Here is a 12,753-nt window from a genome sequence, read left to right as displayed (position 1 = left end):
CGGTTGGTTAAAAAAAAAATTAAAAATCTGGTTGCTGGCATCTTGTTATGATGAATGAAAATATCTTAAATTGCAGCTTGCTAAAGCTGAAGCTTTACATTTTTTTAATGGCAAGTTATTTATCTCAACATGGAGGCAGAAAAGTAATAGACTGAGAAAAAAATAATAATTGGGGATACCTAATTATATCAGCAAAACATTGGTCTCTCCCGACAACCATTAAAAAATAAACATCATATGACATGACGATGGGCTTATGCCAATCTTTTCTTTTTATCACAGTTGGGGAAAAAAAAAAGGTAGACGCCATCACATGATGAGCATCTTATTACGTGTTCACCGAGACGTCTTTTTCTTGCAAAGGAAACGCACCGCACCTGAAAAGAGGTTTCCCTTCAACCGCATCACTTTTGTAAAGGACAGGGCAGTGCAACATCACTGCCTTTGTTGTGTGCCGTGTGCACATGCTCCAGCTCGCTTTTAATCAGAGCGTATCCGTTAATCATATTTAGCATGTAGCATGTAGTAATGGACAAACGTGTCACCCGGGGGCCGTCTGCTCATGGAGTTCCAAAACCAACATGGCGAGTCGGTCACAAACTTTCTGTTTTATTCCCAAAACACTTCAGTGAAAAGTATTTCTGGAAACATTTGAGGTGAGAAATAAGCTGTGCAGTTGCTGAACCTGTCTTCGTTTTGGTTCCACTTGAGACATTTTATGTTTATTTAGTTTTGCGAGGTGTTGGATCACCGCTCCCTTATTTGCACAAAGTGGGCTGTATTTAATGTTGTGCAAATTAGCTGCAGGCAGCTCCCAGGCAATGCAATGCGACGGAGTTCGAAATGCACAGATAGTGAATGGGATGCAGGAAACGGATGCACTAACGCCCCTGTTCACTCCAGATTACATCTTTATCGGCAATCGGTATTCAGCAATATTTGGCTTTGAAAATATTGCATATCAGATATCGTCACATGTCCAAGATCATGCATCTTTAATCAGAATGTGTGCAGATGTGAGTCGCACAGCTGTATACTAACACTCAATCAGCAACACCGCAGTGAGCAATGTAATGTCAAACCAATAAAGTATCAGTGTATTATTTTGCTTTATTTGAGAGTTTGAGTCTGGTTTTCGGAGCGTTTCTCTTTCTGAGCGTGCATGTTGCATGCACGGGTTTTCTCTCCATACCCTGGGCTCCTTCCACAGTCCAAACACATGCGCTTGAGGTTAATTGGCCCATCAGCTCAGATTGGCTCCAGAAACTAACAAAGGTTGTATCGAAAATGGACTGATGAATAATAACTGGTAAACTCCTGTTTTGGTTTGTAATTTTTCAGTTTAGAGTGGAATCAGATGCGAATTGGAGAACATGTGGAGCGAAGAAACTAAATCCAAATATGACAAAAAGTAAAAGGGTTGACGGAAAACTAAATTAACTTGGGCACTGCTGCATATTATTTAAGCGTCATTGTTCTTAGTGTATTCAATAATGTCTGGAAAAAATTACACAATTGGCAATTTGATCAATGAAAGCAAATTTTAAGAAAGAAACATCTGTTGATGATTAAAACGTCACCTCAATAAAACTTTTCTATTCCAAAACATTTTCTTCCCTCGGAGAAAATAATGTAAACACCATATTGAGGACTTCTAGTTGAAGAGGGTACTGTTAAAACTGTTTCCCTTTAAGGGCCATCGGCGAAGTGCATGTGTGATGTATAATGAGGACGCAATGGATTTTACCTCGCGAAATACCGGGAGACAAACATAATTAGCCAAAACGACGGCTCACTTATACAGCCAAATAAATGAGTGTCACATAGAAACTTGACAGCAAACATTCTTTGCCCAGTTAAAGTTGTTTTGGGTAGAAAGAAAGAAAAATATGGAAAAAACAGATCAGTAGGTTTAAGGCTCCAGTGTGACAGCCACTTCCTCCCCTCAAGTTGAAGTCAAAGACATTAGCCTTATCTACTAGTGCAGACTGCCTCCCCTCTTAGCTGGATGACTTGCACCACATTAAACTACCATCTGGAATTAAATACACAACGTTAATCCATATGCATAAGTGTACGCTCACTAAGAAGTAAACAGAAACAAGTTGAAATGCCGACAGAAACCCACACACTTGCACAATTCTGCAGTACTTGCACATGGCGAATAAGAAGTCCTTCATGCATGTGCTAGTAAACAGCTTCGTCCCAAACATTTGGCCCGGACTAATAGAGGTTAAAAATTAAATTTTTAAAAGTAATGTTCATGAAACTGAAAGATATGGCTCTTTAGCAGGCACCTGGGGATGCAGTACATACATACTGTGAGCATCACAGACATTTTTACTGCTGCTAGTGTCATTTTAAAGCAGGCATGTCAAACACATTTTAGTTCACAGGCTATGTACAGCCCAATTTCATCTTGAGTGTGCCCGCCTGGTAAAACAGTGCCATATAATAACCTTTAAATGAACATTTTAAGCATTTTTTTTGTTGAGGTAGAGAGATAAGTGATGATTCTGACCCAAAATGACCAGAATTACAAAATAAGGTCGCATTTAGTAACACCCTCTGGTGCAAAACACAGTGAACTCTCAAAAACACCCTGACACCCTGATATATAAATAAAAAAATCTAAAAATCTACAATAGACTTGTGGTGGCTTGACGATCTGGATTGGAGCCTCGTGCTGGCCAGTTTCGGCTCAGGAGCCTAATGGTTGACATCCAGGTAAAAAAACAAAAGTATAAGCTCTCCAGCAAGTGAAGAAACTCAGTAGAATTAACACTAACATTAAACCCTCTTGCTCTTTCTATCATGCATTCTCACATACTTCCTGCTTTCACACGCAATGTGTGTGTACTACACATATGTAATTAATAAATAATTGTCATGGCGTCACAATGTTAGTGTTTAGTGCTGTTGTCCCACTGCGAGCGATGGCCCTGGTTAAAGTTTTAAGAATGTTCTGCTGCAATTTGCATGATCTTTTATTCAGGTACTACAGCCTCTTCCCACCGAGCTGAAACATGGCTGTTCATTTCATTATCGACTCTAAACTGCAGATGTGAATGTGTGTGTTGGTTCTGAGATGGACTGGTGCCAGTGTTTTCCCTTCCTTCTCCCCTCGCTGGCCAGGATCCGTTCCAGCCCTCCATGACCTCAGTATGGATAAAAACACGTATATACTTGTAAGGTCTAAACCTCAAATCACTTTGTGCTGACATGGATCAGCAGTCCTGACCTGACCAGAGGCTTGGCCACATAAATTCAAATCGATGTGTATTTCCAGCTCAGCTCAAAGAGAACACAACAGGGGACAGGGAAAGTAGACTTACATCTTTGTTCGTGACATCTGCCTGGACCAGAGTCCCGTTCAGGCACGGCTCCACATAATGCAATTCCTCATTGTACTGGAGGAAAACAGAGGCGTTTTAATGGTTATGCATATAATAAAACTCTGGCAATGTTACAAACTTCACACATCTTGATAAAAAGGACTAAACGCATATGCACACATTGCACAAACTCAACTATGGAGTTCACAATGCACCCAGTGCCTGGCATTCTGTGATAATACTCAATTCTCATTTAAATGCATCAGTATGAATTAAACTTCAAAGTCCATGGAAGACAATGGGGGTGTGTTCGTTCAAAGCCAGGAATTTTGTTCTAATCTTTGTGTGCGTGTGCACAAACTCTCAATGCATTGAGTACTACTTTTTTTTTCTGCCAAATGTGTACATATCGTAATTTGTACCACTACAGCTGATGACAAAATAAACATGATTTCCATAGAGAATGTGTGCAACCCAGTGAAAGTACCACAGTAATAAATGTCACAAATAAAAAGATGAAAGTATAAACACAGCAGTCAAAGTGACACATCTTCTGAAACAGTGTCTGTGAAAAACAATATGTTTCTGCCCGATTGCCAAATCCCCCTTTTTATTTATATTTCAAACGAAGACTTTTCAAAATAACATGACAAGGATACTAAATGATATTGAAATACTGAAAACTTGGTTTAATGTGGAAAAAGATTTTAAGTAACTCGCTGTGTTTTGGTGGTGAACCGCATTGGACACACACACGCGCACACACACACACACACACACACACACACACACACACACACACACACACACACACACACACACACACACACACACACACACACACACACACACACACACACATACACACACACACACACACACACACGCACAGATTATTGCAGAGTTGCATCAGACTGAAATACGATAACAATAGTTTATGTGCCTGAGGCAGGAACCAATCACAAACTGTCTCTTTTGCATTTCAAATCTTCATTCAGATAACTGCTAATTGGTTGTGAGCGTGACAAGAGAAAAAGCTGATTCGTTCCAGCTTTCCTTCTGATCCGAGACAGAGGATTTGGTACTATGTTGTGTTTGTGTCTATGTGTGGCTTTGCATGGACTTACAGCAATGATGTTGAAAAAATCATCGTCTCCAAGAGTGTCCAGTATGGAGGAGACAGTCTGTCGAGCGATGGTCAGTCTCAGACCCTTCATGCTCCCGCTGACATCGACCAGGATCACCACATCCTTCGGAGAGGTGGCTGCTTGGATGTACCACTTCCGGTTTCGGCAGTCAAAAGCTATGACTCCATGTTCATCAGGCTTCCATTTGATTCCTTGGAGAGCATCACATGCCATACACAAAAACAATGAAATGAGATCTTACGTAATGCTGTGGCCAAAGGAGAATTTTCTGGTCGAAAATAATTTGCATCATTCATAAAACTACTTCAGTCTTTTACAAGTATTTGCTTTCAAGTCCTGTGTTAAGTCCATAACTTTGAGCTCAAGTCCTGGACAAGTCATAAAGCCCAACTTATGAAAGGGTAATACATATTTAACCATTTTTAATGTAAGGAATTTACACAAATCTTCTTAACCTAATAGAGATGATATTGTAACTTTGGCTTTTAGCACTATTAACCACTTTTTGTTTTCATTTCATCAACTTCATCGACATCGTCAATGACTTCATTCTGTATTGTCAGTTCAGAAATCTAACAATGATTACACGAGAAAGTCTTATAATGGCACAATAAGAGCACTTCAAACATTTTTTTAAAATTTCGTCTGCAGATTCAAAAGAAAAAAAATCCTTATTTTCTTGATAATCAACCGTTGTAAGACTTTCAATGAAACCGATTTCACAGCTTTCCTAAATATACAGCATCTATTATTTAATTCACTCTACCTGTTTCATTAATTAATTTTTTTCTTTTAATGGTGATCGCAACTCTTTCTCTGGTCTTTGCAAACATTATCTCTTTTACCAAAGTTTTTCTTCTCATGCTCTCTTCTCTCCCACCTTGCTACCCCTCAGTGTTTCACACAAGCTGTCCTGCTTTAGGAGACAAAACATTTAATCATTGTCAAATCCACCGACATATCAAATACACACTTACCTGGATACTGCCTGAAAAAGCCCTTGGCACTGCCAAAGTACTGCCATATGAGTGAAGGGTCTTTTTCAAAGTTATCCACAAAGACTTTGTTCAAGGCTTCAGACCAGAAAACTCCATTGACTATTGCAGAGTCTGAGAAGAACACATAAAAAAAACAACCAAACAAACAAAAAAACATTGACATTGAATTAGAAACATTGTTTCTAACTATAAGTATGAATGATTGTTCCTGTTTATCATATCACAAACCGCACATCCACAGATCACTATCAGAGCCTATTTATTACAGACAGAGACACAATTGTGGGCAGAAAAAGTGAAAAGATGCGTATACAGAAAACAAAGATTAAGAAGAGCAGCTGTGTGATTGATTGTGAATGATCTTCTCCTGCAAAGGCAAAATACAAAAATTACAAACAATATTTGGTTAAATTTCAAGTCAAGACCCAAAAATCAACCTTGGTGATGACTATTTGTTAAAAAAAGATTAAATAATCAATGATGCAGACAAAATAAAATGTAAGAGCATGATACATGTTATGGATGTAACCAGTCATAGACACTTAATATAACTTCTACTGACTATAAACACCTGCCAATTATTGCCTATGGGTTAAAAAAAAAAAACAGCTTTCATGTTGACAATTATCTGAGTTTCTCTCTGAGAGGTTGAGAGATGACAGCTCTGCTTCGACTTAAAATACATTTTTGGAGTATTTTTTAGTCAGGTAAAGCAGCTTTAATCACTTGGCAGGGGAGATGAATGCTATCCCACCCTGCAGTAAATATGCTCAGCAGAAGGTAGGATGCATCCACCGGAGGAGAAGGTCGACTTCCCCACAACCCTCCCAGGAAGTCACACCACTTTGGATTTTAATATAAAGTGACACACACTCATGGACAGCTCCAGGCTGAAAACAAATCAAATGTAAATGAAAGAAACACAGTATAGGTGACATGATGCATATTTGAATATCGGTACTGTTTATGTGGTTTGCATTAAACACATAACCCATGTATGTGTTTTCTTAATAAAGAGATGTAAAATAGACAAAGTTTAAAATATCCAGGCTAATATAAAAGATCCCCTCATTGTGTGTGCACACATACAGATGTGAATCTATATGATTTACCCATAATTCCACCCATACTCTATATCCAATAACTGAAGTATATTTTCAGTTTACAGCCTGAGGGAGCGGTGCATGTGCTGGTTGGAGGCCAGGAAACCAAGCTTATTACAGTTGCTCCCTTCTTGGTCCAGAAGCAGAGTGATGCGGATGATAGGTACAGAAAAGGATGAACAGACACAATCCTACAGTGAGGCAGAAAAACAATACCCTTCCGAGAGAGGTGGAGAAACAAAACAGTCTGACGGAGAGACAGAGAACATCACAGAGAGGCAGACATACAGACAGACAAGTACCTAATGGGCAGAGAGAAGGGAGAGCAGATAACACATTTGCCATCATCTCCAAGCTGGCAACATTGTTCGGCTGTCAACAGTCATGCCAATAAGCCATGATTGAATAATTCTTCTGGAAGCTCGCTCTATAAAGCCCTCTCTTGATAGTAAACACCCCTCCACCTCTATGGAGTGAAGTGGAGAGGAGGCTGGATTCCATCCAGGCGCCATTTACACAACAATACAGTCACTTCTGATGCAGTTTGAGTGTCTATTACAATCTGAAGTCATCATAATGAGGAAGCGAGTACGGGCTCCACTTTCACCCTAAGCTGTCATTTAAATTCATCTCAACTAATGCACTCCTCGTGTCAGTCGGAACAAAGGAGCCGCCATGATTCTGTATATTCACACGAGTGTGCGTACTCAGATTAAAAGACCGAGTCACTTATTTGCCGCACTATTCGGAGAGATCTGAGATATCTGAAACCAACTTATTAACGTTTGCATTATTCATGTTATTGAGTTATCTCCAATGATAAGAGGATGAGGTTAGAGGAAAATGAGGAAGTGCAGAATCATAAAAGATCTAAAGAGTTACAGATATATATGTGGTAAATATTGAGTTTCAATTGAAATGTTAAAAAGGTGATTTTGAAGGAAAATGTAAGTGAATATGTCAAGAAAGCCTTCATATATTTTTTTTCTTCCCCTATAGTTAATTGTTCAAAAGCTTGAATAACTTGTAATAGATTTCATATATGAGCAGAGCATTTCTTTGATATCACTTGCCTTACCTGAAATACCCAGTCTGCTCTCATTGGGTTATTTTTAAGCATTTTGTTTTTACCACTGTCTGATCTGGAAGAGCAAAGCATTTGTGTCACAAGGACAGGGGAAGAAAATTATTTGGTTTATTATTATTTTATCAATATCCTTTTTCATTATTAACTGAAGTTAAAAGAGATCACAATGTGTTATGTGGGATGTGCAGTATATATTTATGCCCTTTTTTACACCTGAACTACAATCTAGATAATTCAAAAACCACCAGAATGTACGGTAACTAAATTGAGTTTTTAAGACCATTTATCATACTATCTTCTAGGACACTCATAGTTTAATGATCCAGTCAGAAACAAGATTCACCAGGGCCACAAATATGTAACATGAGCTTTTTAGTTTGGTCAAAAACACTCAGAATTGTCAGACATAGAAAGCTGACGGTTTCCTGGAAAAAGGGGCAGACGTACTCACTCATTACACATTTTTCTAACAATACGATAGCCATATATTCAAAATAAATCCAGTCAATCTAGTAGCTACCATGTTAATAGTTCCAGAAATTGTGAAAAAAAGAATTTACGGTAACAGAATTTTTACTGTTATCAGATATAAAATAAATAGTTCTTAAAGAGTTTACTACAGTGTCAAACACTACATATTTGATTACACAAAGCCTACATGCTATGTCAAATCACACATGTTGACATTACTCTGAATTTGAGTTTACTTTACATAAAAATAAAATAATAATAATAAAAAAAATCTTTATATATATATATATATATATATATATTTTTTTTTAATTATAATTTCTAATTAATAGCTGTTAGAGAACCTCTGTAAAAGTATATTTGGACAAACATGTTTCAGAAGGCTGTTGTCAACTAATACGGATATGAACACTCCAGAGTTCAGTTATTAGAAAATATTGACCTGCTCGAAATGCGCCCAAGCATTTGTGGATCCATACTACATGTTCCTGTCATGTATGCTCTTAAAAATGATTGTATGGGCTGTGTTTTGTTGCAATATGAGGCTGGAAGATGGATGTTTGATAGCAGCACGCTCTCTCTGCGATTAATCTCCAGGGGCGAGAATCTCTCTGCTATCATGGGGTAAAACGCACATTTATCACTGCCGACACCAAAACAATTTATGAACTGCCGAGGCTTCAGCCAGCTCTTCAGAAGCATTGGGGGGAAAATTGGACAGATGACAGCGACTGACGGCTGCATGTAGGAAAACAGCCTCTCCTTTCATTCAAAATACTGATGGCACAGTGAGGTACCCCCAGAAAAACAGATTCCATAAACAACATCACACATAGACACACACATACATGCACACGCCCCCACTCAATCTTCTATGACTTCTAAGTGTCAATTGGTAATTAGAGCAAAAGTACATGTGGAGTTCCTCAAGGCTCCATCCTGGGCCCACTTCTGTTTACATTCCAAAATGTAAAAACAAGTTTTAGTTCAAGGGCACATACAGAACAATTTCATCTTGTGTGGGCTGAACTGGCAAAATATTACCATAAGAACCTCTGAAATTAATTTTAAGTTGTTGGTTTTTTTTTTGCGAGGCTGTTGTGAGTACACGTGATGAAAACGTCCATATGTTCGGGGCTAGATTGAAGCGTCTTTTTGGCCCACAGACCTTATGTTTCACAACCCTGCTCTGCTACCACAGGCCCAGACTTTAAATAACAATAAAATGTGCTATAGTAACTATGCAGATGTCACACAGATTGACATCACCCCTCTCACCAGGAGGCTTCAGTCCAATATAACAACTGAATGAGGGGATTGAAGGCAAGGCAAAGAAAATGTATTTCTATATAGCACCATTCAGACACAAGGCAATTTACACTGCTGAACATGAAATAAAAGAAATAGATTAGATTGAAGTGGGCAACCTTTGGATGTTACACAAAGATGAAAACTGAAGTAGTGGTTTTTGGAGCCAGAGATGTGAGATTAAAAGTTAGTGCTCACCTTCAGTCTTCACTTGAACACTTTTAGCATTCTTAGTTTTAATGTTCTCTTTTTTAATTACTTGTTCTTTTTTAAATTTCATTGTGTTCATGTTTTATCTTCCCCTTGTTTTTATTAATCTTTTTCATTGGTCTCTCCAACCGTATATGTTTGTTATTCTGAAGCCCTTTGAATTGTGTTGTTGCAGAAATGTGCTTCACAAATAAAGCTGCCTTGCTTTGATTACTTTTTAAAATCAATAAGGCAAAGTCAGAGGTGCAAATCAGCTTTTGCACATTTTTAATATTGGATATTAAATTATACAATATGTGTAGAATATGCGCTGCACTGCATCACTGTTTTGATCAGTAATGAGGAAACTGCCGATTATGAAATAGATATGCTGCCATTTCTCCAACAGCTTCTGTAATCCAACAGCTACTTTCCCCAGTAACCAGCTTCAGTGGCGAGTGAAGCAACTCAACCAGAATTTAAAGTGGTAACTTTAAAGTGGTAACTCTAGAAAGCTTTTTTTTTTTCTGGAACATTCATGAGACATTGAAACTCATGAATGTGCTGCTAAAACTCCATTTGGATGCACCAACATGATAAATGTGCCTTTTTTTCATAGAGAAAAAAGCTCTTTTCCATCCTATTACCGACATAATTATTCATTTAGGTCCAAATTATACATGAAAATATGAATCACGTCACAACAGAGTGATGAAGAAACATGAAGACATACAATTACAGAGTAGCGGTCATGCAAATGTTTTACGATTTAGTCCACAGATTCTGAAAAATGTATCACAATATATTTTTATTACAATAAGCACATGTTTTGTTTTTTTGAGGAAACTGAAAAATTGAGACGAGGAGAGTGACATTCAAACCATTGAATTTTAGCCTCAGTATAGCTATATATTGTTGGGTTATTGTAGAGTAACATATAAACTCATAACAGGGCCATTATCTGTTTAAGAACTGCAACAAATAATGGTGGAGCAGATCCTATCCATGGCGAAGCTCACACGCTGTACTCAATACCATCTATTACCCACTGTCAGTATATTTTTTTTCTTTTCTTTCATACCAATTCAAAAATGTGTAAATCCAATTAGAAACTACGGACATGCATAAATGTATCTTCAGGCCAAATCTCCTCCACATTATATTTTGTATGTTGTATGGTGTATGTAGCTTTACTCAAGGTTAAATGTTGAAAGAAAAATGAGAAGTATCCATCCTTCTCATGCAGTTTCTTCTTCCAAATACAAGCCTCTCTGCATCCTTTCATAGAACAGAAAGTCTTTGACTTGCAAGCACCCTGAAGTGTCTGCCAATACATCCACGTTATGTGCGAACAAAGCCTGCAGATCTGAAACCCTTAAAGCCGGGAACATGCATGTGCACGTGTGTGTGAGATTTTACTCATTTGCTTGTGAATCGAATCAAAATTACTCTTCCTCTCCCCGTATCAGGCTGCCAGCCTGCCAAACTCACTTTTCTACCACTTTTATTCATTTCATTTAATTCCATTTCATTCACTCTCCTCCTGTCACTCTCACTTGCTCGTTCCCTTTTTTTTCCACCTAGCCGCAATTAATCTGTTGCTCAGACCTTCCATCAGTCTGACTTAACCTACTTTCTTTCTAATTTGCTTTCCCCCCCTCTTTTCTTCTCTCTCCCTTCACATAATTTCCTTGCTTCTGGTAGCTGGGTTAAGCCAACATGACACTCACTCTGTCCACCGAGCATTGCACAAGGCTGTGACTTCACTGTTTGGACAGAGAGGACAGTGAATTAGCAGAAGGGTAATTATTTAACTGCTAATTAAGTCAGTGTGGCAAGGATGATCCAAAGAGTTACAGTCAATGAACTCAAATACTCCGCCTGACACACACTCATGTGATGTACATGTATGAACTTTATACTTTAACGTGGACATACCTTTGTTGTACATGTTGGTGGGCACTTGCACCACGCTGAGACTCAGGTTGACTGAAAGATTGTTGAAATGATCGTTGGGTTGCAGGATGAACTCTCCTCCAAGCTCCACACTGTTCCCTTCCTCATCCACCTCGTTGATTAGTACTGCATTGAAGTATTCATACTGGAAAGAAGACAGCAGGAGAGATGCAAAAACACTCAGAAAAACCTTGATGATTCACTCTTGGGACTACACATCTGACCTGCTGAATCATGCTATCAACATATCGGAGGATTGGCTCACTAAAGCGCTGAGTCAGAGAGTATAGTACACTGAAGTAACCTGAATCCTTGGATCATCCCAGACGTGCAGATTGCTACGCTGGAAAACTGCTGAGTTGACGAATCTCTTTGCCTTTCTTAGCTTGATGCTGCATGAGGTGCTCTGCCGCCAATGTATTTTTAGTAATGCGCATACTGAGGAGACTATTAATAAATCATAGAGCCAGATAAATATAGAGTACATGAATCCCTGCGACCCAGAGGCTCTGAAGTCTAAGATACCTTACAGGACTGACGCCTGCAAGAGGCTGGCACAGAACAAAAGACAACAAACGTGGCAAAAGCATACTTAATGTGTATAATTCTTCACGTACCGTATATGTGTTTCAGAGCTGTGCATATACATACATAAGCATGGAAAATACAAGTGAAGAACCTTGGAGTTTGCATGTTCTCCCTGTGCATGCATGGCTATCTGATAAAGAGCGGTCGATGAGGCAATAGTGAAGAAGATCATTTATTATGAGGCTTGCCTTGTGAGCATAAAGAAATGAGAACTGAAATTCTTTCCTCATGTAATTTTCCTTTATAGACATCAAACATGTTAAATAAGCTTCAACTCACCACATCACTATCAAAATCTTCAAAACTATGACAGGTACGCAGGAGTGTAAGGTACAAGGTGCTATTTCACTCGACTTTAAAAACAAAAACTGGTCCGACCCACTTAATTAAAATATGTAATGTACTGTTTCACACTTGTGATAACAATGGTAGGAGCAAAGGCTCTCCGCCTTGTGCAGGAGAGCAGTGTTGATTACATGGCTTTAGGCCACATTGATTTCTCTTGTAATCACCAAGAGAATTGAGTTTGAAAAGGGCTGCTGAAAGAATGAATTGCTATTCCCTGGAGTC

General features: G+C 38.5%; 1 protein-coding gene across 1 annotated transcript in view; it reads right to left on the bottom strand.

The window, feature by feature from the left end:
• Window positions 1-12,753, bottom strand: part of cacna2d3a (calcium channel, voltage-dependent, alpha 2/delta subunit 3a) — a gene marked incomplete at its 3' end in the record, with an annotated part of 114,011 nt that overhangs the window by 54,668 nt on the left and 46,590 nt on the right. The window contains exons 5-8 of the mRNA XM_080496749.1: window positions 11,578-11,740; window positions 5,461-5,592; window positions 4,463-4,674; window positions 3,336-3,410 (exon numbers count right to left, since the gene is read on the bottom strand). Coding sequence (XP_080352875.1) covers window positions 3,336-3,410; window positions 4,463-4,674; window positions 5,461-5,592; window positions 11,578-11,740 — 582 coding nt within the window. The remainder of the gene's footprint in view (window positions 1-3,335; window positions 3,411-4,462; window positions 4,675-5,460; window positions 5,593-11,577; window positions 11,741-12,753) is intronic.

Source organism: Blennius ocellaris (genome assembly GCF_963422515.1).
Source record: "Blennius ocellaris genome assembly, chromosome: 5".
In the NCBI taxonomy this organism is placed as follows: domain Eukaryota; kingdom Metazoa; phylum Chordata; class Actinopteri; order Blenniiformes; family Blenniidae; genus Blennius; species Blennius ocellaris.
This window is presented reverse-complemented; position numbering and strand designations above follow the sequence as displayed.